Below are 25,967 nucleotides of genomic sequence, written 5' to 3' on the forward strand. Positions count from 1 at the left end.
GTTACCCACGATCGACCGTGGTCCAGAAGCAGGTGGCCCTCCTCCTCAGGCCACGTGGCCCCACACCACGTCCCACGCCCACGCCACGCACTTCACTCCATCTGTCACACGGGCCTTTGATCGTCTCCCATCCTCACAAGGGGACGGGGGAGTTCCGTACAGTAAGATGTTTCGAGAGAGAGACCACGTTCGCATAATTTATTACATTGTGTTGTCTTAGTTATTCCCTTTCACTATTAGTTATTGTCGGTAAGGCTCTTACTATGCTTGATTTATAAGTCAAACTTTCCCATAGGCATGTGTCCTGGAGAAATGTGGTATAGATGGGGTTCGGTACCATCTGTGGGTTCAGGCATCCACAGGGGACCTAGAACGTGTCCCCTGCGGGTAAGGGGAGATGTCTCCTGGGCACACTGTCCTGAGCACTGTACTAGGGGAGCAGGGAGAGGGGCCTTCCCTCCAGGGTTTGAGGCTGAGCAGCGGAGGCTGGAATGGAGGCCGGTGCACAGGGCACGGGAGGATGCCCGGCTGCAGCCTGTGTGAGGAGAGCAGGGCCCGCCCTGGGCCGCCGGCAAGGCAGCCACGATGAGGGAGCTCCTCCGAGCCCAGGGCGGACGTTATAAAGGCCCAGTGATGGGAATGTACGGAGTCGGGAAGGAAAAGCAAGAAGGAAGCTGACTTGCATACAGACCTTGGCCAGTGCCTCTGTTTTCCTTTCGTTGAAATGGGAGAGTGATGTCCATCCTCATGAGCAGGCCGTGGTCATGGGCTCCGAGGTCCGGATTCCGTGGGAAGGACCAGGCCATTTCATCCCGAGGGCAGAAAGCAGGCAGCAGAGAGAAGCACATAGTCAGGAACTTCCCTTTGAGACACCGCATGGCACTGACGCCCGGGCGCCCCAATATAAACGAGGCCGTCTTGACGGAGGGCATGTGCTCACAGCTGAAGTTCCGGAACTCTCTGGGAGAAGGCGGCATGGGTCTCAGGAGGCACACAGGCCAGGGAGGCAGCCCCGGGGCCAGAGAGGCCAGGGCTGCAATTTCCCCTCATCTGAGCCTGGAACCCTCCATGTTCCTCAGTGTCTTATCTTGCATTCCCCTGAAGGCCCCCCGAGGCCTGGGCTGTGTCCTCCCCTCACCCCCCCCCCCCAAGGACCGCCCCCTCAATACAGCAAACTCTCATTAGGCTCCTTTAGTGAAATGCAAAATGCAATCACTCCGGACTGTCCAAGGCCAATCATAGCCTCGAGTCACTGTCCCCGCTGCCTGTGACAGTTTGAGGCCAGCACGTCGCAGCCACCAGGACAGTGGGCACTGAGGGGAGTAGCCTGGTCTCATAGTGACCAGAAGGGACTAGGACTAGGGGAGGCAGCCCTGCGGTTTTGGGGGGACCACGCACTGCCCTCCCAGTGCCAAACGCACAAGAGCTTGTGTCCCTCTGAGCGTTATTCCTGCTCTTCTGTGGCGAGAGGGGAGCAGAGGGCATCCGTTGGGGAGGTGACAGCCACCCGGGGCGGTGGCAGTGCTGGGCTGCACGTTCGTGGAGCCTTTGTGCTGCCTCTTGAGGACATGTGTCCCAGAGAGGTCAAGCCGCCTGCCCAGGCTCACACAGCGGGGAAGCGGCGCGGCAGGGATTTGAACCAGAGCGGCCCACCTCCTGATGTCAGAATCCCTTCCACGGAGGATGGTAGGGGTGACGTCAGAGGGGGGCTGGAAGGGAGTTTCCCCAGACCTCTCCAGGCTCCGGGGGCAGGAGGGAAACTGCCCTGTGGTCTGACACCGAGCGAGGCCGGGCTTGGGGCCTCTCGCCCAGGCCCACCCCCGCGCTCTGCTCCCCTCTGCTCCCCGAGGCCCCACTTCCACCAGACGCTGGCTGCGGCCGTCCCCGCCCAGCCATGTCCCCGGGGCCACAGCTCCTCGGGGTCCCCGGCGCCGGGACGGTGTACCGAACACGCCAGACTCCCGGCTGGCTCCTCTCCCCCGTCTTCACACCCCCGGCTCCCCCGCCAGGCTGTCTCTGCTGCGCCAGCTGAGAACGCGTGTGTTTTAAAGCCCGGAATGGGCCATTTCAGCTCAGGGTCCAGATGCGTTTTTATTTCCGCGTGGAACAAACACAGCGGCTCTGCTGGCGTCAGAAAGAGTTTTTTAAATTAAAGTGAAAAAAAAGAAAAGGGAAAGAAAAAATTTCCTGCACCTGGCCCTCCTCGGAAAGGCAGATCTGAGAACAAAGTGGTTGTTTTTTAAATTCGGCCACATGTCTTGTTTTCAGAGGGCGCATGGCCCACCCATGCTTTTTGGGTTCCTCCGTAGTGCGGGGGGGGGGTCAGCTCTGCACCCCCCACAGGGCTTGCTGCGTGGTAATCCCACCCTAACCCCCATTGTACAGATGAGGAGACCGAGGCTGCGGTGGGACATTCAGCGTTCCCAAGGTCCCCACGTGGCTGTAACAGCACCACGGGGACAAAACCAACCCAAATGTCCTGGCTCCCAGTTCTCAAGGCCAGAAGTCCAAATTGCAGGGGCCAAGACCATTTGGTTCCTTTTGAGGGAGGCCTGTTCCCCGCCTCTCTCCCCCAGCATCCGGGGACAGCGGCGTTCCGCGGCTTCTGTCTCCATGGGGCGCTCACCGTGCATCCCTGTGTCTGTGCGTCCGTCTCTTACGAGGACACAGTCGCCGTAAGTTAAGGGACCTGCATCCTCCAGTATGCCCTCGGCTTAATTCGATGTCATCTGCAAAGACCTTGTTTCCAAATAAGGTCACAACCTGAGGCCCCGGGGGTTTGGATTCCAGCAGCTCTTCTTGGGAGAAGGGGGTCCAGCCGGTAGTAGTCGCACTGCAGCTGAGGGCCGGGGTGGGACCGGGTCCAGTGCAGAGCCCTCCTGGTTCCATGCTGCTCCTGATGACACGGAGGAAGCCTGACGGATGGGCCCCATGGCCCTTCTTCTCGGGTCACTCGGTGCTGCCGCAGAGGCCAAGGGGCCACTGTTAGCCACCGTGGCTTCCAGGGCTCACGAGCACCCTCTGCTGACCCGAGGCCTCAGGTTGCAAGCGTGATAAGTCTGCAGGGTCGGCACCACCACGAGGAGAGCTTGCATCTAGTGAGCGCTTACTGTGTGCCCCCACACTGTTCTAGGCACCTTCCTCATCTCCCCTAGAACCCTGAGATTGGCATGCCACTGACTTACCCACTTCATCGATTTGCAAACTGAGGCCGGGGAGATTCAGTAACGCACCCAAGCCCAGGCACGGAGGCTCCAGGCACGTGGCCTCCGTGAGCCACGGGAGTGCTCCAGGAAGGGCCCCCACGAGGCTCCCCTTAGCTTGCGCCCCTGCAACGTTTGGGAGGGAGCTCACCAGTCCTGTGGGTTCCCTTTGTATGAAATGTCCAGAATGGGCAGATCCGGAGAGCCAGAAAACAGACTGGTGCTTGCTGGGGGCGGGGTGCGGGGGGGAGGGCGTGGCGTGGAGGGGGGAAGGGACGTCGTGAGGTTGGCGTGGGGACGGCCGCACACGTCTGGATGTCCTGAGAACTGGCGCGCCGTATGCTTCGAATGGGTGGCTTGCGTGGCGTGTGGACTGTATCTCAGTAAAGCTGCGGTACGTGGACTCCGGGCCGGGGCAGGCCAGGGCTGCTGGGCCGGGAAAAGGGGCCGGGGCCTGGGAGGCCGGAGGCGGCCTGGTCTAGGGCAGCAGGGAGAGGCGGGGGACGGAATCCGCGGGCTAGTGAAGGACAGAGCCCTTGGGGGCCAGCGAGGGGCTGTCACCATAGCTCGACAGGGCTCGGCCCTTGCGGGCAGCGCTGCCCGACAGCCCGGCGGGAGGCAAGGCAGCTAATGGGGTGGCCCTCCCCCGGCAGGACACGGCACGGGGAAGACGGCGCCGGCCCTGCACCAATTACGGGCCCGGACAGCCGAGGTATTGACAGCACCGTCACTTGCAGCTCTCTCCCTGGGAACGTAACCCTCTAATCGAATAAAGTGGCCACGAGCTCCCAGCCCCTGGCCAGAGAGCGGGGCTCCCAGGGGCCGGGACCTGGCCTTTGAGCTGGAGGTCACAGCGGGCGGGAGGGGGCGGGATGGAGCATCTGCGGGTAGGTCTCAGCTAATTGACACTTCGTTTCCTGCCCTCACCCCCCCCCAGAGAGCCTTCCACGCCCTGTGCCACAGCACCCACCTGTACGGCCGGCGGCTGGTGCTGGAGTGGGCCGACTCCGAGGTGAGCCTGCAGGCCCTGCGGCGGAAGACGGCCGAGCGCTTCCACGGTAAGTGCGCCCCACCGGGCGGCAGGGTGCCCGCTCTGCCCCCCAGCTGTCCCCCGCTCTGCCATCCGCCTTCCTCTCCTCGCTCCGCACCCGCAGGCCGACCAGCGGGCACCGCGACGGCAGTCTCGGTGCCCTTTGACTTCTGGTTGGGCTGGGTCACTGGCAGGCCTGGCAGGACACCGGGGAGAGGAAGAGCCTGGGGTCAGAGTGTTTGTCCCCTTCCGGCCCCATCATCCCCCTCTGCTCTCTGTCCTGCCAGGTGTCTGCTGGCTGGCTGGCTGGCACTGCCCCCATCTGGTGGCCTTCTCTACGCAGCAGCCAGCCCAAGGGGGTCACTCCCACCGAAACCCCTACCCTCTGCCACCCCTTTCCTCGGCCCTCCTCACTTCCTTGGTTTGAGGGCCGTGCACTCTTGCCAGGGGCCTGGTGGTCCCCGGTCCTGACTCCACCTCTCACACACCTTTGCGGCATCCTGTGGCATCGCCGATTTTCAGCCCATCCCCCAAAAACACTGAGCACCTGTTCCATCCTAGCGCTCACCGTGCGGCTGTGACCTGGCTGGGCCACCGGTCCGGGTGGAAGATGCCGGTGGGCACACTGCTTGCGCGGGTGGTCTAGAAAGGCCCACAGAAAGGACATTCGTGCCCACAGAAAGGCCACCTGAGCATTGGGGACCTGGGCTTGGCACATGAGAAACAAGGGGGCCAGTGTGGCTGGGGTGGATGAAGGGGAGAGTATGGGGGCTCACAGGGGCCTTGTCCTCTCCAGAAAGTTCTGGGGATTCAGGAGGGGAGGAGGGAAAGCCCCAAGAACCGGGCCACACCGGGCACATGGCAGGTGCATGCCCCATGCACCCCCACACTCGGGATGAACCTGCATCCTGTCTCCTTCCTCTCCCATCTCAGAAGTGCATGCAGGGCCCGGCCGGAAAGGGGCAGCTGCTGGCCTCCTACCACTGGGTCCCGGCGGCCTAACAAAGGGTGTCTGGGAAGCCTTGCCGAGCTGGGAGTGCGCCCCTTCCTCCCGCTGGGCTTGGCGAAGGGGCCCCGTGGTCTCACGAGTGGCCTCGGCTTTGGCTGCTGTCAGGTCTCAGGCAGCAGCCTGTCTTCCTCCAGGGGTGGCTCTCAGGGGCTTTCCCGGATGGACCAGTTCACCCGAGCACCTGCCGCTGCCCAGTGGTGTCACCCGGGGGCAGTCTGGGGGTGTTGGCCACACCCTTCCCCCTGCTTGTCCGCGTAGGGATGGAGCCTGGGTCCGGGACGCACTCATTCACATTCCCGGCCAGTGGCCCTCGCTGCCCCAGCCGTGCGGCAGCTTAGGCAGACCGACCGGGCTGTGTGTTTTCCCTGGGCCTCACGTGTCTTGCTCTGGGCTAGCAGGCGGGGTCCTGGGCAGCATCTCGGGGACACAAGGCCACAGCCCCGTCACGTGTGCTGAGAACTGCAGAGATAGGACCGAAGCGCAGCCTGCTGGACCCTTCAGAACACGCCCCTGCCTGTGCCCGCCGGCCCTGCTCTGCGTCTCACCATGTGTCCCTCCCTCTGCTCACCATGCCTGGCCCTCCAGTGTTTTTGAACCAGGTGGTGCCTATTCAGCCCAGCCCAGCTCAAATGACACCTCCCCCAGGAAGCCCTCCCTTTGTCCACCCCCTTCTCAGGTATCAGTAATGGCTCCATCCTCTGCTCTGTTCTTCTACTTCCCTGCTGTGTAGTAGTTTCTTTCTTTTGCTTTCTGTCCTCACTGGACTGATGGCTTTGCCAGCAGGGAGACTGTGTCGTGGGTCCACGGCAGGGCCGCCCCATGCCTGGCACGGTATCGGCACAGGCCAGGCCCTCAGGCGGAGGCTGGGGAGTGAGTGAGCAGAGCCGGAGGGATCAGGACTGAGTACACAGTCTCCGGCTTACGACTCAATAAGTCCCCAAATCCTGACGTGCAGGAAGGGAGCCTGTCCGTATCGACAGCCATCGACAGGCCCAAATGCACCCGTCGGCAAATGTTTGTGTAAGGGACTCTCCCCGGTCCCGCCAGCCGCCCGCCCCCCGGGGCCGGCGGCGTGCAGACTCAGCAGTTGTGCCCTGCCTGGGAGAGAAGCCCCCTTCAATAAATTGAGTGCCAAAGACAGCACTCTCGCCTCACCCCAGCGGAAAGCTCGGCCAGAAGCGTTTCCGTGGGGCTGGCTGTCTCGGAGCATCGACTGCCGGCCGAGGCCCAGACGGGCAGGGACGGTCCTGGCAGCGGGAGAGGCTGTGGCATATTTATATGATTCTGCCCATCAGTTCCCCCGCAGCCCCACGAGACGGGCACAGTTTGCCCCGTTTTACGGACAGGAGAACTGAGACCAGGCCAGTGTCGGGGTGACGGGGCCCATCCTCGGTCTGGGACTTGTGTGGTCTCACATTTCCTCGCGGAGCCCCAGCCGCTCGAGGCACCGCGGACTCCATTCTACAGAGAAACTGAGGCGCTGCCCGCAGTCTTGCAGCTGGAAAGTGGCAGGTGTGAACAGCAGCCCGGCTCTGGGGCCTCCCGCCCCAACCGAGCGAGCGCCACTTTCCGGAAGCGTGGGGCCTGTATTAGGCATGGGGTGTGTGAGCATTCACTGCATGGCTGCTTTCGTCCAGACTTGGCCAGACCCGGAACATAGAATCTCCCCGGTCCCTTCCGGAAACGGGAGGGAAGGAATAATAGATCGTGGTGGAAAACGTCATCGGGCCTGACCTGGCGCATCCTCGCTGAGGGCCCTGTGGGGTGCGTGTCGCGGAGTCCCCACTTCCAGGCGAGGCAGCACAAGTGCAGAGGGGACATGAGGCCCCTGAGGTCAGTTTTGAGGGTCAGCCGAGCTCTGTGTTTAGACTCTCTTTGTTCCAGGAGGAACATCGTCTCCTCGCAGGTTCTGGAAGGGTCATCGACACCGAGCTAATGGAGGGTGCAGAAGTTGGTGCTGCCAGGCCCTCCCAGCACTGAGGGTAGACGGGCGGGTCCCCCCAGGGAACAGAATTCACCCCGAGGATTGGCAGGAAGAGGCTGTAGTGCGGAGGGGTGGGCACCGCCCAAAGGTGAGCAGTCCGCCCCCTGCCACTCCCCCGTCCCACCCCCGGGCCCACAGGGGCCGAGGGAGGAAACGTTGCCAGCAGCCCCTGGTGCAGGGGGATACGGCCAGTGACAGGGGACCCAGCAAAGCAGGTGGGGAGCTGGGGGGTGGGGTAGCCTGCAGCTCCATCTCCTCCCACATCTGCTCTCCTCTGGGCTCCCATTGGCCCATTCCATCTGTAAGCCAGAGGGCCAGGTCCCCCAGGGACACCTTCCAGGCACCAGAGAAAACGTGTGGTGCCCGCCATGCGAGGGCGTGCGGCTGGGGTGAGGGGCGGGAGGGTCCGGTCTGGAAGGGTCTCTGGCAAGCGCAGCCACACTGCCTCCCCTGTCTGGGTCGTGAAGAGGTGGCAGAAAGGCAGCCTGAGACTTTGGGGGACAGAGATCCTGAGAGTAATCCCGGTCGCGTTGCCCAGCACTGTTTCCCAAAGAACACAGGATAATCCTCTTAAGACAAAAGAAAGCTCTCTCCAGAACACGGCAAGATAAGAGACAGGGATTTGTACCCTTGGATCTGTGGAACCTTGTCTTCGTGCCTCCTAGTCTAGGGCTGGCCTCAGAGGGGCTGTGAACACCCAGAAGTGTCGTCCCCCGGGGGTGTGCGAGTGTGTGCATGTGCACCCGCACCCCTCTAGCAGGAGGGTCTTGTCCGATTTTCTGTAAGGTCCTGGTCCCCAAAAGGCTGGCTTTTGTAGAAAGAGCGTCGACCTTGGTCATCAGCACGACCCCGTTTCCACCGCTTTCTGGCCAGGGGTGTAGGGAGGAGCCCCAGCGCCACGAACCCACGAACCAGCCTGACCAAGGCACTGCTTCTAGAGCCGTTGTGAAGACAGCGCACGGAGTAACAAAATCAGTGGGAGATGCCTTTGGGGTTTTTCCACCCACGCTCCCAGGAGGTCGAGGCTGCTTGTGCGCCCATTCTGCAGATGAAGGGTCGAGGGGCGCAGAGATGAAGTAGCCTGTCCGGGGCCGCATAGGCAGTAAACGGGGGAAGCCGGGTTCAGTCCCGTACAGTCAGGCTGAGGAGCCCCAGACCCGGGGCACTGGCTCCATCCGTCCTTCCCACGCCCGCTGGGCCCGGGAGAGGGGGGTAGACGCGTCTGCGCAGAACAGGTGCCCTGAGTCGTGCGTCCCTCTAACCCACCCACCCCATTGTCTGTCTGATCTCTCCAGGAACCCCCTGCGGGTTCAGAATAGGGCTGCTGGCCTCCTGCTCTCCTGGCCAGACCCTTTTCCCCTGCTCTGCCCCTTCCCTGTGGCGAAAAACACCCGCTCCTTTATGTCCAAACCCGCATTGTTCGGTGCCTCCAGGGCCCTGGCAGGCTCCGAGGGCAGGTGGACCCGTGCCCGGCTTCCTCCCTACGCACTGAGCTCTGCCAGGAAGGCTCACGGACCTCAGGTGGAGGCCCAGCCCCATTTGCCCAGCCTGAAGCCCAAGGCCGTGACAAAGCGCTCCCGGTGGAATGGAGGCCAGGGAAAGGCAGGCCAGTGCCTCTGCCATTCAGCTGGGCCAGGCATGAAGCGTGCTGGTCCCCCAAGAGCGCCCGGGCCCTGCGACCGGCCCCTCTCCGGCCACGAGTCCCCAACGAGCCTGGGTCAAGGTGGGCAGCTCCCTGCGCCGTTCGGGCTAGAGAGTGCTAATGATGATTATTACTGCCCTAACAACTTTCATCTGTTAAGTCTTCCTCCGTGCCAGGTGCTGCCTGAGGGCATTAATCACAGGTTTGAGCCCTGCAGAATCCTAGGAGCTAAATACCGTCGCTACCGTCCGTGTCGCACATGAGGAAACTGAGGCACGGAGGGGACAGAAAGCCTGCCCAAGGGGGCACCTACTTGCTCGTGGCCAAGTCGGGAGTCTTCCTATCGGCAGGTGTGCGCCGATGCCCCTCTTTTTCACCCCAGGCCACATCCCTGTCCCTGCTGCGTGACCCCAGGTGAGGCTCTCGGGCCTCCGCTCTGTCACCTGTGCGGTGGGACTGAGGTGCCCGCCTGGTCCGGGCCAAGGAAGCTGATGCCTATAACACACCTGGAGCAGCTCCGGGCACAAGTGAGCGTGCGACAAACGTGTCCCCTCTCTGTGCCGCCAGGTGCACCTCATTGACCCCACGCCACAGTCAGGCCCGGCTACCGGGGGGTATACTCAGGGCAGAGAACACAGAGAGCAGAGGAGCCCCACGTTTTATAGGCCTGGGCAATCCCGAGTGTGCATGTGACAGAGACGGAATGTGCCCGGCGCGTGGGCGGCGTTCGGGATGGGGCGTTTGCGTCTGACTCTGGGTGTCACAGTGCTCCGTGTCTTGAGCACAGAGCCCCTTGCCTGGCACACAGTCAGCACTTAGCACACAGTAGGGATGAGGAGGAGGAGGAGGAGGAGGAGGACTCCTCACTGGGGAAAGTGGCAGTGACGCCCTGCCTTCCGACACAGCTGTGGGGTCCGGACGTGCTCGGTGCCCGGCCTGGTGCCCGCCGCTGACCTGGGCTCCTGCACTGATCGCTACTTTTAAGCCCCCAGCGTCCCCACCGCCCGGAAGTCTTCATCCTCCCCGTCGCCCCCGTAAGATGGCAGGGGATGCCGTGTCCAGTCACTGGGTGATGCCGACCAAATGCCCATCAAATTGAACGGCACAGGGCAGGTCTTTGAAAGTCGTAGGAAAAGTTGCCCTGAGTCTGCAAAGGCCGTGACAGCAGATGGAGCTGCTATGAGAGGGAATAGCGAGACGGCCGTTCTGCACAGAGCCGCCCTCCCCTCGCCCCTGCCCTGCCCCTGCCTCCCCTCCCAGCCCCGCCAGCCCCGCCTCGCAGCCCCCGGTGGGTGAAGTGCTATTCTTCCGCACCTCGCATGTGGGAGGGTGAAAAGAGAGAGCGAACACGGGAAGAAGCAGGAAAGTCGGCCACTGGCTGTGTCTCTTTCTTCCCGAGCGTGTTGCAAACCAGCAGGGTCGAGGCCTCGAGAAGCTTTCAGGCCCTCGGCAGGCCGCGGTACCCACGAGTGGCACCGGGAGAACATAATGGCAGAGCAGCAATCCGCCCGCACGAGCCTCTGTTCCGGAGCCCGCGCAGCTGGGGAGGCCCGGGCAAACAGGCTTTTATTTGGCCGGGAGCTCGGCTCCGCGTCCCGCCGTTGTCTTATTCCAGCTGGGAAAGCTGATGGGCTGTGGTTAGCGGCGGCACCTCTCACCTCCGGAGCCGGGAGAGCGGACATGAGCCGCATGGCAAGCGGCTGGCCGCTCGCCTCCCCCGCCCACCCGCGCCGGGTTCCGGAAGCAGAGGGACCTGCCCTCTCCCGGGGCGGGTGGGTGCCTGTCCGGGCCGGTCACTAGCCTCCAGGCTCGCTGCCCCCACCCCCCTGTAGCCGGGGACCAGGCAGGGAAGGGGCCTGACCTCAGGTCTCCCGGAGCACCAGAGATTCGCCCTTTACGCAATGCCCCGTATCTTCTCAGTTCCCCCATCACGCCCCCAGTGCGTCTTCCTGCCACTCGTGTTCACATGTGCAACTGTCTGCTGCGTCTTGTCCCCGGGAGGCTCTGTTCCCCGCGCTCGGGGCCCTCTCCGCACCGCCGCCCCCCCCCCCCCCCCCCCCCCCCCCCCCCCCCCCCCGCCTCGGCCCTGCATCTGGCCTGGAGTGGGCGCTCTGTAACTATCCATGGGGCCGACGAATGGGCACCGGAACAGCCCCTCCTAACCGAGCCGCTAGTATGTACCGGGCACCGTGCGGGAGGCCGCTCGGTTTCTCCTCACTGTCACCCCGTGGGGGGGGACCCGGGGCACGGGGGGCCAGAGGGTGCGCTGCAGGCCCCATGGTGGCCATGCATGCAGTTGGCCGCGGTGCCCCGCCTGGCCCGAAGCCAGCCCTTCCCCGCCTTGAACCTCAGTGCTGTGAGAGAGGCAGCCATGTGACTTCTTAGCAAAGACTGAGTCGGGTGCAAGAGAGGAGAGGGCAGGGCCGTGTGGGGGGCTCGCTCTGTGCAGGGAGCCTCCCAACTCCCTGGAGGGAGAAGTGCTCTTGTCCCGCTGAGGTGCAGGCAGAGACCCAGAGAGGTCTTGCGAACTGCCGCAGACACACAGCTTTGCACACTGCTCAGTGGATTAGCCTGGTTCACCACGTCCGATAGCCAGACGCCCCTATCAGATCCCAGGTTATCCCCCTTTGTCGGAGCTGGGCCCCCAGCCCGGGCAGGGCAGCGGCTGCCCACCACAGCCCATGGCCAAATCCAGCCCACGGCCTTTTTTGGCAAATAAAGTGTTTTTGGCACACAGCCATGTCCAATTGTTGACCGGTTGTGGACGGCCACGTCCTCACACCGTGGACACGGAGCAGACTGGGTGCCATAGAGGCCAAACTGTTTACTTAGCGTCTCACCACTGGCTCAAGTTCACAGGCCTTGGGGCTTGTGACGCACTGTCCTTACGTTCTCTGAAAGCCATGGGGCGGGGGGCTAAGCCCACCACGACCCCTGCTTTCCCAGAGAGTGCACGCTTCTAGAAGCATCACAGCCACCCCCTCATCCTCCCCCGCCCCCCCGCTGCAGCGCTCTGCTCAAGAACTGCAGCTTTCCCTGGAAAGGAAGCCCTGTTGCTCCGCTGCCCCTCGTCCACTCCGTTCATTCATTCACTCCATTCATTCATTCATTCACGCACTCAACTGCACACTGACCTCCTAATGACCAAGCCTTACTCAGCACTGAGGGCAAAGCAGGGAACAAAAGCAAAGGCCCCTGCCCTCATGGAGTTGATGTTTGAGGGTGAGAGACACATGACACAGAAGAAACAGTAAATGCCGGTGAAGTCGGATGATAGCAAGCCCTGTGGAGGAAAGTAGGAAGGGAATAGTACACTCCTCAGGGGTGGGGAGGAGTGGAGAGATTTCAAGTGCAGTGCTTGGAAAATGCCTTTCCAAGGAGTTGGTGCTTTTGCAATGGGAAGGAGGAAGCCAGTCAGCAGAAGATCCGAGGAAAAACATTCCAAGCACAGGGACCCACAGGTGCAAAGGCCCTGGGGTAGGAGCCGGTCGTAGCAGGCCACTGGGCCTGGAGAACGGTGCCAGGTTGGAGAATGCTAGGAAACAAAGCTGGAGAGGGGCCAGCAGGGCTCCTTGTGGGGCCTGGCAGGGAGCCTGGCTTCTTATTCAGCGTAAAGTAGGAAGTCTCTCAAAGGTTTGAGAGGAGAGGTGGAATGCTGTGGCCTGATTTACAGTCAGACCTCTTCCGTGCCGCTACAGGGGGTCTGCGGTAGAGAAGGGCAAGAATGGAGGTAGGGGCCAGTGGGGCAGGGGCTTGGGTGGGGCTAGAGCGTGGGGTTGCAGAGAAGCAGGTGACCTGAGCCTGTGTGATAAAGGTAGAGCCAGCCCAATTTGCTTCTAGAAGGCATGAGGGAAATTAAGGCCAGCGTGGAGATTCTTGCTCAGAGCCACTCAAAGGATGGTAGTGCCTTGTGATGAGGAAGCCTAGGAAACCGGGAAAAGCAGGTGGGGGGTGGGAGGGGGCACAGGGGAGTTGAGATGCCTATTAGGGCTCCCCGTGGGATGTCAAGCAGATAGATCTATGAGTTCGGAGCTCAGGGGCGAAGTCTGGGCTGAGATATAAATTTGGAAGTCATCAGCATACAGATGATATTTAAAGCCTGCAACAGTTCACCGCCACCCCCCTTCCATAACTTAATCATTCACAGGGCAGCACATTTTCAAAAGATCGGGGACCAGGAGAGCCCGTTATCCCCACGCCAGCCCTCGCAAATACGCCGTCTTGATCTTGGCCATGAAAACATAATCATCAGGCTTTAAAAACCACGGTCGGGAAAGTTCAAGCAAGTATGTGAAGTCACAGAATTTATTATTCAAAATATCCCTTTGCCGTGGATCTTTCCAGCTCCTTCCGCGGAGACAGAGGGCTCCTGTAAGCTCCGCGGGCCTCATTTTTCTTCCTCCATTTGGGTGCCTCTCATTCCCCACCCTCCCCCACAAGGCTTCTGACCCACAGCCCTTCCTCCAGAAGCATCAAAGGCCTGTCCCAGTCGCCACAGAGGAAGGCCACTGTGGGGCCAGGTGTTTTACCTTTGCACCGGCTCCTGGCGTGGCAGTGGGTGGCCCCAGGAGAGAGCTTGGACCCTGCCAGGCCATCGCTCTTCTGTCATAGGCCTCCAGCCACCCCAGCTGGTGGAGGCAGAATCTAGAGAAGACGCATCAAGAAGCCAGAGCTGTTTCGGTCCAGTTGCCCCTGGGCAGTGGCTGCCAGCAAGGGTGCCAATGGCTGGCGGTGGGGAGGGATCCCCGTGCAGAGAGCCGCATGCTCCCCGCTGCAGAGGTGCTGGGGGAGAGGGAGGCTGGAGGGCCCTGGAGCCCCGTCCCCGAGTTGCCTCCTCCCCTTCCCTCCTTCCTGCCCCACGCCCCGAGCCTCTCTGAGCAGTGTTTTGGAAATATTTCCAAGTGCTTCAGCAATATCCTGCGAGCTCTCTTCCCCTTCCCTCGGGAGCGGCTGTCCGTGCGGGGAAGGTACTTGCTCCCAATCCAGCTAAATTGTTATTGACTTGTGTTCTCTGCGCTCCGCAAACATTTCACTCAGCCGTCGCCAGCGAGGCCAGGAATCCCTGCTAGGGCTAACGGGGAAGCCAGCTGTGCCGGGCCATTTCTCCTGCTCTTCCTCATCGATCACAGAATTAAACTGACAGAAGGAGAATTTCAGAGCGACTTGGGAGGGGAAGGAGCCGGGCCCGGATTGGATAGGGGTTCAGGGACCTGGGGACCAGAGCACTGGAAATAGGGGCAGGAGAAAGGTGGGCTTCCCTCCAGGGTTGTGGCTGGCGGCAGGGGGCGGCCGGTTTTGTTTCTGAATCACGGGTTGGCCCGGGCCAGAGAAACCGGGAAGGCAGACAGGCAGGGAGGTTTTTGTTACAGCCGCACGGCCACAGGGAAACTAATGGGGTTCTGGACACAGAGAGGAGAGAGACAGGAAGTCAGAGGCCGCACAGGTGAGCCAGCACCCAAGCTCGGCCGCCAATCTTTATTTTGCCTGTAAAATACGGACTAGCGCATTTTTGTTTTTTTAATGAATTGCCACTATTTTGCTATCAGAAGATTGGACCTGAAAATTGAGATTCTGGCCTCTGGAAAAATCAGGTGTGACCACCCTGGCTCTGTGCGCACTGGCCGCAGGGCTGAGCTGCCGCAGTCCGCGGCCCACCTGCAGTCTCCCCACCGTTCCTGCCTGGCCGCATCAGGCCTGTGCACTCACAGGTCCGGCGCAGACTCCCTTCCACCCTGGCCCCCTGAGGAGACCACGTGCCTCCTCCCTTCCGGTCCCTACTCCCACCGCAGGGCCGTGCCAAGAGGAGGGGGCGGGAGGCTGCTGCCCACGGAGCTGCTGGAAAGGGATAGCCGCCTCCAGGCCCAAGGCAGGCGAGCAGGGGACGACATGCAGCTCTTCCTCTTCTGTTCCACCGTGACGAGGCACCGTCACCTGGCCCCGCTGGGTCCTCCCCAGCCTGCGCCGGTCCCTCCGGCATCTGAAACTAACACAGACTTGTATAGGACGGAGCCCAAAAGCCCCCGGGCTTTGCCTGGCCCCATAGCCCTACCTGGGGCTAAATCCAGAGTAACCCAGGCCCTGTGAAGGGGGGGTTCACAGAAATGCCCGGGGCGAGGGCCACCCACCACACCGCATGCTGTCCCCTGCTTCACCGCGAGCCAGAGCCCCGAGCCCCGAGGTGATTAGCAAGGGCAGTGACCAGTGGTCTTGATAACCAGCGCCCTCCCCAGGCCCCTCACATCAGAACCTCTGGGGGTGGGGCCCGGCTCCAGTGGATTCTAGATCGTTCTCCTGGGCAGCCGGGCAGAGAACCGCTGGCCTCGAGAGGCTGCTGCTGCAAGTGGTGGGTGCTGTGGGGGCTGGGCTCCATCTGCTTCACACCTTTCCTGCTGCAAGCTCTCCCCCAGGGAGGGCCATGCTGGTGTCTCCCCTGCAGGGCGGCCGCTGAGCCTCGGGCCCATAAGCATCCCTGGCAGGATGGGGCGAGGGGAGAGTATGGTCGGGGGACTTCCCCAGAGCCATCGTTGGCCTGACAAATAGGACAATAATACCATGCGGCTCGGGGGATTTCTCCCACCGCTCACCCGGCCTGCCACCCAGTGCCAGCAGGTGCATGGGGCCCCGCCCTGTCCTCCCCTGCAGAGCTCCGGGGACAGGAGGCCCAAGGAGGCCAGGACTCCGTGCCTCTCGGCCCCTCGTGCTCCGCTCCCAGCTCGCTCCCAGTAGCCCGGGCTCAGCCCACCCTGGAGCCCCGACAGGCTGCCACGGCTGACGGTTCAGAATATCTTCAGAGCTGTCTTCATGGCGGATGCCCAGGCCTGGCACAGGGTACTTGAGGTGAGGGCGTGGGCCCGGTCAGCCAACGTCCAGAAAAACTTGAAATGGAGACTCTTGTATAATTTCTCCCCTTTTTTTCACGTGTTGGCAATGAGCTGTTTAAGTCTTTAAGTCCCGTCAGCAAATTCAGATGTTCCGCAGGGGCCTGGGGCCCAGCTTCCTCCTGTTCTGTCCCCGTAAACAAGGTGTCCTGACATGGGTTCCCCAGGGGCTGACCCGGAGACGCGGGTGTGGGTGCAGAGCCCATCACCGATCACGGAGGAGGGGAGGGAACCAGGCCAGGGGCGCCTCGAGCCAGCAGCAGGCAGATCCGGGCACAGCCCCTCAGAGCTGTCCGCCAGGAGTCAGGGAGCTGGGCCGTGTGTCCCCCGAGTCCCTGTTAACTCACCTCGCTGGTGGCAGAGGCTTATGTCCCCAGCGCTCCCTGCCTGTCCCATGCCAGGGCTGCACATTCCCCAGCGGCCAGAGAAAGCCATTGACTGTATGTCTCAGGGCCGCCCGCTCATGTCCCTCCAGGATGGGACACCCATGGTGGCTCCCGTGTTTGTCTCCGGGTCTGGTACAGCTGCTCCCCGTTCTAAAGAGGAGGGAAGAACACTCCCTGCACGCATTCACGTCCGGCGGCAGCAGCGAACCCTTCCCCAGCGCTGACCACGTGCCTGGAGCTATCTATAGACTCCAGTATATGTACCCAGCGGGGTGCTGGTCTGTCAGTGCAAGGACTCAGCACAGAGAGGGGAGGCTCCTCGCCCCGGGCGGCCCAGCCAGGAGCAGTGGGCTCCCCTGGCCGCCGCCCCCTGCTGCTCTCCGGCCCCTTCCAGAACGCCCTCTTCCTCGGCGCTCTGCCTCTGGAACAAAACCCCATGGAGCATTTTCCCTCGTCCTCCCCCTGCCCACCCGCCCGCGCCTTTCTGTCTCTGCTTGCCTGTGCCTTCCGCGCAGGGCGCCAGCGCCAGCCAGGGACGGGAGAGAGACGCGGGCTGGCATTCTGTCAAGGAATTAATTGAAAAATAAAATCATTAGATGGGAACTCCAGAAATGCAAAATGGTGGTTGGAGGGGGGGGCGGGGAGGGGGGCAGGACTGGGGGGCTGTTGGGGGGCGGCTGAGGTTTTTGTCAAGTTAATTTCTCGGGTATTGATGTTTGGTGACATTCGCTTGTTGTTTATCTTCGGGTGCAGCTGTAACGCCGAAAGAAAATGCACAGCTTGTTTTGTTTATTTATTTTACACCTTTCTCCGGTTCTGCATTATGTTTGTTTGGTGAAAACCCACTGAGGCTTTTGATGTCGGAGAAGTGGGATTTCAGCAGCTGTCTTTCCGGCTAGCAGGGTGCTCGGCGTGCAGGCGGGGCCGGGCAGGGGGCTGCAGGGTGTCGTTCACGGGGAGCTCGCGGCGTCTGGGGGCGAGGGGTGGCGGTCGGGGGCTGACCTGAGCCAGACACACAGGCCGCGGGAGCACCGGACCCTCACCACGCGGGGTTCCACGCACAGACTGGCGAATGCGCACGGCCGCCCTGGGGGACGGGTTCCGGGGAGCTGAAGCGACTTACCCAAGGTCACTGAGCTGTCAGGCGGCCGGGCTGGGACCTCGGGTCGTCTGGCCTCCAAGGCTGTGGGGTTAGCCGGTCACTGACCTGCTTCATTCGCCCCGCCGGGGTGAGCGGAGCCCCCGGACCTCCGCCTTCCAGCCTGGGGCGGGGAATGGGCACAGCACCTGCTGCATCGTCTCCTACCCTGACCCCACAGCTGCCGCACACCCCGCCCGAAGATGGCCGCTGCCCTGTTGGGCCCGCTGGCCTCACAGCACGGTGAGACGGAAGTCCGCACGTGTGATGTGAGTTACAGGGACAGATGTTGGTCTCTGCACCATCCACTGGGGTCTAACCAGGTGCCGGTCACTGCTCATTTCCCCCGTGAGCCCGCCCCATGGCCCCTGAGCTAGGCGTCAATAGCACCCCTGTGTTACAGGAGGGGAGACCGAGGCACAGAAAGGCTCGGCGGTGGCGGAGCAGAGGTGCCCCTGTGTGCGTTCCCAAACGAGTGTGAAAGCGCAGGGGACCGGAGGGGGCCCTGAGAGGCCTTCGCAGGAAGGGGGACAGCCTTCCCTCCAGGCCTCAGTCAGCACTGGAGACGTGGAGAGGTGGGGGGCCGCCCTGCCCCCACACCCTCAGGGGTCACCCTCAGGGTGCGGGCCCGGCCTGCAGGGACATGGCTGGGGAAGTGTCCGAGCCTGAGCATGTGATCCTAATGCCAGACCTGGTAACTGCGTGCCCCGTCTCAGTGTCACGGGCTCCCGTGCGACCGTGGCCGGGCCCCCCACCCTGAGGCGGGGCCCCTGAGAGACGCCGCGCCGCACGACCTGGACGACCTGGACAGCATACATTGGCCGCAGGCAGGACACACTGAGGCGAGACCCTGGGGGCCTCGGCGTGTGCACTTCATCCTGACCCCTATCTCTCTGCCTGCCAAGTGGGGTGACCGCTCCCCTTCCTGCAGGGGTTCCTGACCCCCCCAGGCACTGCTTGTCCAGCAACCCTCCTGTGCGGGTCCCTCTGCTGGCCACGCCCCCCGCCCTGTGGGCCTCAGTTTCCCCAGCCAGTTGTCCCAGGAGGGGAGCAGGGGCCCTGAGGAGTGGCGGCCCCACCGCCAGGGAGGGAGGCGTAGGGTCGGAGCCCAGCTCTGGTGCCGCAGGCTCTTTTCCTCTGTCACTCCCGTGCCCCTGGACATGTGGCTCTTAAATGCTCATCAAATGGCCACAGAAAGGAGAGGGCCCCTGGTGCCGTGTGACTCAGAGGAAGGTGGAAGGGTGGCCAAGGGCAGGGCCGGCACTCCAGGCAGACGTGTGGGAGAGCTGGTTCCCTCCCCAGCAGACTGAGCGTGGCTGGTGCCCGCGGGCGTGCTGGCTCGGGGGTGGGGGTGCCGTGAAGCCGTGAGCACAGCCACCGGCCAGTGGTGAGAAAGGGCCAGAGCTGGGAGTCAGCACTGCCATGCTTACGTCATCGCCTCCTCCAGGAAGCTGCCCTGATAGCCCACACGGGAGCACGGCCTCCCCGTCCCGGCACTGATCCTGCCCTGGACTGTGGCTGTCTGGATCCTTCCCCATCTCCCCTCGGTGGGCCAGGAAGACCCTGGATGGGGCCTGTCCCCTTCATGGCCACACCCGGCCCACAGCAGGCCCCGCCCGGTCTCTGTTTGTAAGGGGGCCAAAACATGAACGAAGGTGGTTAAAGACCGCTTCTGGTTCCCGTCCCTGCTGCTGTGTGCCCTTCAGCAGCCTGACCTCTTCCCCGTCCTCCGTCTGTGCCTTCCATGCATTGAGTCACTCAGCAAGTACCTTCCGAGCACCTGCTGTGGGCGTCGCTCTGTTGTAGGCCCTGGGCGCCCTGTGACGGTGCAGACAGAGCCCCTGCCTCGTGGAGGCCGCGCTCCCGGGAGAGAGGCAGAGAGCGAGCTCAGCGGTGAGACGCACACAGCCCTAAATGCTGTGGCAGAACGCAACAGGGAAGGGAGAGCGGGGGCACTGGGGGGACCTGGGACTTTAAACAAGACCGGGGAGACGCCCCTAAGAAGTGAGTCCCCCCCCTTGCCCCCGTTCCCCGTGGCTCCCTGGGGGAGGAGCTCTCCAGGCAGCGGGACAGCAGGTGCAGAGACCTGGCGATCGGGGCGTGGGGGAGTGGGACCAGGAACCAGGGAGGGGCCCTTGCTGGCCATGTCCATGTGTGAGGAGGGAGAGTGTGCAGAGGAGGTAGGGACCCACTCGGTGGCCTGAGGGCTTTGCCTTTCCCAGGTGAGGTGGCACCACGTAGGGTTGAGACAAAGGAGTGACGTGTTCAATCGCTTCTGGGGTGCCTGGGAGGGAGGGCGGAGGGGTGCAGGGTGCGGGGGTGCAGGGCTGGTGGGAGAGTGCCCAAACCTGCTCCATGGCCGGTGCCGCCGAGTTGGGTTGGGCTGCGGGGGAGACTAGCTTCCCCCGCAGGACACCGCCCCCCGCTCCGGCCGCCCGCCGGAGCCCCGGGGAGTGGGGAGAGGGTCCGCCATCCCGGGAGCTCGCACCCCCACTCTTAGTAGCAGGGAGGGGGCGTCAGCGACAGGCCCACAGGCCCTATTTTCCTGCCCTTCTATTTCCCGGCTCCCATTACCTGCCCACAAATTCAATTTCCAGAGGCCATTGTGCACCTCCGGAGCCTGGCGATTATAAGAAAACCGAGAGGCGAGGAGGAGGCGGCAAGAAGCGGCGTGTGTCTGCGCCAGGGCCGCCGCCCCTGCCCCCAGCCCACCCTGCCAATCCTGCCCCCTCTCCCTTTCCATGACTAACAATGACGGGTGCAGCTGCCAGGCCCCACCGCTTCCTCAAGCCTCGCCTGTCCTCGCTTCCTGCTCCGTGTGCTCACCCCCTCACCAGGCAGACAGCAGTGAGCATGCACTCGGTGCCGGGCAGGGTGCCGGGCAGGGGGGAATAGCAACGAGCAGGACAGCCCTGTGCACAGAGAAAGGTCACGAGGCTGGGTGGGGGGCGTCCTCTGAGAGGGGGTCTCAGGAGTGGGGGCTCGACCCCCTGTGACCTGGGTCCTGTGGGGGCAGAGGTCTCTCCGTGGGCGTGCAGTGCACAAGCCTGGGGGGGCCAGCTCGAGTGATGCCATTGGAGATGGCTCTGAGCCCCCCCCCCCCCCCCAGCGGTTCTGGAAGAATCTCTCAGGCTGCTGTGTGGAGAGCAGACCTAGTGGAGCAGGGGTGGCAGGAGCAGGGACTTGGGTGAAAGTGCTCGGATCGGGCAGGCGGCCGTGGAGAAGATGAGGGGGGTCGGTGCCCCCGGACATCGTAGGAGGAATGCGGTGAAGAAATAGGCCCACCGTCCAAGTCACGGGCCCAGGACCTCCTCTAAGAGGCCCAGGACTTGGCCCAGACATGGGCCCCGAGGCTGACCATCAGTGAATAGTTAGACCAGAAGAGGGACTGACAGCAGGTCAGACCTGAGCCCAGACTCCCCCACCCCCTGCCACCAGTCCCCCCCAAGAGGGCCAGAGGGACCGGCTCTCCTTCTCCAGCTGCCCTTGGTGTCCCAGGCATTCTGTGGCCAACACCAGAGACCCCCATGAGAAGTGGGAAGACTGTGGCTTTGGTGTTGTTTGGGTTCGAATCCTGCCTCCACCCCTTCTCCGAGGGTCCTTAGACTTACCTGCCTGTGGCTCGGTGCCTTCACGTGCAGCAGGCAGTAACAACACGTGCCCCGTGGGGTTGTTAAGAGGAGCGGGGCTCAGGCACACAGTAGGTGCTCAGTAGCATTTGGGGGCCTGGGGGAACGGGTATTGCCAAGCCTGCCGTTCCATTGTTCATGCTGTGCACCTGCTCTCCCTTCCCCTGTAGTCACAGAGAACTCCTGTGCGTCCTTCAAAGCCCACGTCAAATTGCCCCTCCTCTAAAGCAGACTCTAGCTGTTCTTCCCTCCACACCTCCTCTCTGATCTTTGAGCATGATTTCACCCAATGTTTACTGAGCACCTGCTCCATCCAGCCGCCTGCTATACCATTGAGAGCCTGCAGTCTCCCAAGAAAGCCAGAACAGCTCCTGTTTGTTTCTCTAACGATTGCCCTCACTTGACCCATCCGCTCCGAAGGTTTTCTGCTCCCTGCAAGCTGGGCAGAGATCCGTTAACCTCTGAGCTGCTGGGAGGGGGCCTTCTCTTCTCCCTTCCTCTGCGGGTGGGAGATGGGGAGGGGGTGGCAGGCAGAACAGGGGAGTCGCCAGGGCTGGGGGAAGGCAGCCCCATGGCGAGGCAGAACACTGACCCTCAACATTTCTCTCCTCTCCCATGTTTTCTCTTCCCGTCGCCTCCCTGTCCCCCGTGCCCCCTCCCAACCCTCCCCGCCTTCTCTCCACTCTCGCCTCCCCGCCCTCCATTTCGCTCACCCCCTCCCCCCTCTCCCCGCCTCCCAACCCTGTCGGTTGTTCTTTCCTCCTCTCTTGCCATCTGGGCTCCCACAGAGCCCCCGAAGAAAAAGCGGTCTGTGGTGTTGGACGAGATCCTGGAGCAGCTGGAAGACAGTGAAAATGACAGTGAGGAGCAAACCCTTCAGCTGCGAGCTGGCACCGAGAGGGTACGTGGCTCCGGGGCCCTGGGGACCTGGGACAGCCGCTCCTGCGCTCCTGCTGTGCGGGCTGGGGGCGGGGCAGGGGTGTGCAGTGCTCTGTAGGAGGGCGGGCGCACCCAAGGTCAGAGGGGACGTGGCCTCAGGCCACTGCCAGGGCAGCCCAGGCCCTAGTCGACCTCTGGGTTGACACGTTCCACTGGCCACTGTGCGCCCTCTCTGTGCCCAGCACCCAAGGGAGCGGGCAGGCGAGGTACAGCCACGTGAGGGGCCTCTCGAGGCAGCACCAGGACCTCCGCTCCCACTTACTCCTGCTCCAGACGGGGAGACAGGGACCCACCTTGCTGGCTGGAGGGCCGGGGCAGACAGGGACTCGGGGGATCGCCCCGGGGCACAGAGCCGCATGGGAGCAAGCGTGGGAGATGCAGCTCCCTGCGTCTAGGCCGTCTGGGCACAAAGCCCCCCACTCCACCCTGCACAGGCTGGGGACCCCGGCCCAGGGACCTAACCTCTCTGGGCCCATCCTCTGCCTGGCAAACTGACTCCCACCTCGTACAGGTTTAGGGAGAAAACTGCCGCCTCCGTCCACGAAAGTCCCCAGGTGTGGCGCTGAGCCCACGAGACCGGCCCAGACGCTGCTGCTCTCGCCCTGGCCTCCAGGGCTGCCAGCCGGGCCTCCCACCCACTGCCACCCACAGCGGCGCGCCCAGCTCGGGACTTGGCCTCCGTCCAGCTCCAAGGTCATGTGGGACCTCGAGCCCCGGTGTGACCGCCGGGGACGGAGCGCGGGGCTGGAGACGTGTCAGAGCTGCTCACGGAGCCGCGTCTCTGATGGTGGACACCCTCTGCTCGTGGGCGGGGGACCCCGTGAGACGTGCCCCGGCCCTGGTGAGCAGCGTCAAAGGGCTTATCCTGGGCCTGGGGCGCCCGTGCAAACACACCGGAAAGATGGACCCCCCAGCGGGGAGGGGGAAGGGCCACAGCTGGTCTGGTCAGGGTCCGAACCCCAGAGTCGCCCTTCTCAGCTGTGTGGCCACAGACCAGGGAGGTCCCCTCTGCCCCCCAGCTTCTCTTCCTGTAAGAGGGCGCGACCTTGTGCCAACCCGGGGTGTGACAGGCTCGGCCACACCCTAGTAAAGCCCGGAGAAAAGGCCCATCAGCACTTTTGTTCTGGACTTGGGGCCTCTGGCTGGGGCTGCTGGTGCCAGCCCGGATCCTTCTGACTTCGCATGGCCCTGGGTCTGGTTTCTGGAGGCGGGTGGGGGGAGGGGTCCAGTCTTCATCCGGCTGCCCGATACCAGGCGTAACCACAGCGTGCCGGTGGGGCTGTCCGGCGGGGTCCGTGTTCAGTCCCGCCCGGGCCAGGCCCTCAGGGACCCGTCTTCCCAGTTGCCGTGAGTCTTGGGGGTGACGGGCCCAGCCCGTCCTCCCTGCCGCCTGTCCTGTTTAGTGGCACAAGGTGTCTTCCCGGTTGAACACAGTTTGCGCTCACACTGCCAGAGCCAGGCCAACGGGGGCGGGGGGGGGCGGGGTCCGTGTCCCCAACAGGGTCACAGACCCCTGGGCCTGGCACACAGGAGGCACCGCCGGCACAGACGTGACTGACTCTGGTGACAGCACCAGAGTGTCCCCAGGGCGGGGTTGTCCAGGTCCTGCGGCGCTGGGCGCCCTTCCCTCCCTCCTGCCCCGCCCGGCCTCCCTGCCCCCCACCCAGGGGCTCACTGTCCAGACAGGGAGCAGCCACATAAGCAACTGAGAGCAGTGCACCCGACTCCCCTGGAGATCATGGGGTGCCCCATCACCCCGCCTTTGTGCCACGCTGGCTCTCTGGGACGTCCCTGGGGGCTGCCCCCCGCATCTCCTCCCTGCCCCGTCCCCAGGGACGCTGCATTCTCTACAGGCAGAGGGACCCAGCTGGGTCCATGAACTGGATCACACAAGTCATAGCTTTAAACCCTTGAGGGCCCACCACACACTTGAAATAAAGTCACACTCCTCACCCAGCAAGAAGGCCCTGCCTCTTGTCCTCACTTCCCAGCACACTCCCGCACCAGGGCCTTTGCACTGGCTCTTCCCTCTGCCCAGACACCTTTCCCCCACGTCTTTCCTGTCTCTCCTTATTGTATTTTCCCTTTGAGATCTTAGTTTAAATTCTCCTTCCTCACTCAGAGATAGGTCCTGACTGCTTTATCAGAAGTGGCCATGCTCTACCCCTCTCCCACACACATGTCCCTGTTTCAGACATCCCTGTCCCTTCCCCACTGAAAATGACTGCAGCCCTGAACCGTCCGGAACTAACACTGGCGAAACTTAAATCAGAGCTGCCGTCACTATTACGGTTCTGGAAGGAGGTGAGGCATGGCCAGATGACCATCCAGCAAAGATGGATGCAGATGCTGGATGGAGGGGCCGCCCCGGGAGAACCACACGCATCAATGTGTGCCGGGTGAACTGTGGGGGCTCCCGACCCTTGGGCCTAGGCGGCCGGGCACTGTTGTGACTAGGAACATGGGGCACCTGCAAGCCAATGAGGAGGAGTCAGAAGTGACGATGGGACATGATGCGTCAAGGAAAGAAATGCCAGCAATAAGCCATGGAGGTGGCCACCAAGGAAGGGGTGTGGCCCCGGGGCCTGGCGAGACTCCCGATGGAGATGCAGACACCTCCCATTCTCAAGGGGGTCTGGGACCCCCGGATGGTCAGGGGCAGCTAGGAAGAGGGCCCTGCTGGAGGCTGGACTGGAGTGGGCCCGCAGGGCTGGGGCTGCAGGGTCAGAGGCGGGTCCTGACCTCAAGGTGTGCAGATAGCCGTTGGCCAAGTCAGGAGCTAGAACCCCGCCTGGGTGGCCCATGTCTGCACACGACACTGCACCCCGCAGGTCGTGTTTCCCAGGCTCCTTGGCAGCAGCCTGGTGGGCACCTTCAGGCCCTGGGGGGCTGATAGAAGAGAGAAGCCAGGGAGCTCCTCCCCGTCCCTGGGGCCCTCCACACAGGGGTGTTGTCACCCACAGGGTGGAACTGCCTGACAGGCACAGCAAGGAGACGGGGGAGGGGGGGGCGGGGTGGGGGGCAACGCGATGCGGGGGAGTGGCCAGAGGGAAGCAGGGGTGGGAGAGCAGGGGGTTGGCTGTCTGTGTGAGCAAGCAGGGTGCTGGGACGCTGAGCAGGGAGAGACTCTGGGGGACCGCAGAAGCTGTGGGGGGTCAGCCAGAGGCCCCATGGGACCCTGGAGGGGAGGACAAAGTGTCTGAACGTGGGGCCCAGCTCGGGGAAGGTGCTGGACAGACAGGACTGGTGAGGAAGGTCCCGGCTCCCGCCCGCGGGAGGAGGATGGCCATTAGCTGAGGGGAGGGGTGGGGAGGTCTCCCAGAGACGAGTGAGTGGAATCACCCACCACCTGTGCTGCCGGCTCCTGCCTTGATTTCTGTATCTTTAAAATGGGTAGGAGAAGAATTTTTGCCTCCTCAATTTCTTTAAAGATGAAAAGGTCCCGGGTGGGGAGCACATAGACCCTCGTGTGCACAGGCTGCTAGAGAAGCAGGACTTCTCATGGGTGCCTCTTAGTTAAGTGAGGAAAGCTGGGCCACTGCACCCACGGACGCCCAAGGAAGCCAACCCCAGCGCGTGCACAGCAGGATGGGGGTCCATACACGCGGGAAGGGGGCCCGGAGTGGGTGCCCCCTGCCCACCGGCCCCAGAGCGGGCTGGGCAAGCACCTCGTTGACCTGCTAGCCCAGGCCCTGCTGTTGCTGGGTGTGTGTGATCTTGGGGGCCACCCACAGGCAGGGATGCGAACCGTCTGTTCTGAGAGCCAGACTCGGGCCCCTGGGTCAGCACTTGTAGGCCTGTCCACCTACATAGCTGGGTAAGGAAAGGTTCCTGTCGGTGCCCAGCCGGCGGAGGCCCGGGCCAGGGGGTCATGCTCGGGTGTGCGGCGAAGGCTTGGACCAGGCCACCAGGTGCCTCCCTCCCTCCCGGGAAACTCGAGCTGGCATCTTCCGGCCGGTTTGCACGCTCGTCGGGGCCCGACGTAGAGGGTCACGGGACCGGAGTAAGCCCAGGTGTCACAGAAGGAAGCCCCTGGCCCAGGGGAGGACACAGGCAGCCTCACGCTACAGGGAGCAGGAAGGAGCACCAGCCAGAGGCAGGGGCTGGCACAAGGCCAGCCAGCACACCT

At 63.0% G+C, this 25,967-nt stretch overlaps 1 protein-coding gene across 1 annotated transcript in view; it reads left to right on the forward strand.

The window, feature by feature from the left end:
• Window positions 1-23,801, forward strand: part of RBM19 (RNA binding motif protein 19) — a 114,587-nt gene extending 90,786 nt beyond the window's left edge. The window contains exons 23-25 of the mRNA XM_029922255.1: window positions 4,141-4,261; window positions 21,688-21,800; window positions 22,350-23,801. Of these exons, the coding sequence (XP_029778115.1) occupies window positions 4,141-4,261; window positions 21,688-21,800; window positions 22,350-22,355 (240 nt within the window). The 3' untranslated portion in view covers window positions 22,356-23,801. The remainder of the gene's footprint in view (window positions 1-4,140; window positions 4,262-21,687; window positions 21,801-22,349) is intronic.
• The last annotated feature ends 2,166 nt before the right edge of the window (window positions 23,802-25,967 follow it).

Source organism: Suricata suricatta, chromosome 14, assembly GCF_006229205.1.
Source record: "Suricata suricatta isolate VVHF042 chromosome 14, meerkat_22Aug2017_6uvM2_HiC, whole genome shotgun sequence".
In the NCBI taxonomy this organism is placed as follows: Eukaryota; Metazoa; Chordata; class Mammalia; order Carnivora; family Herpestidae; genus Suricata; species Suricata suricatta.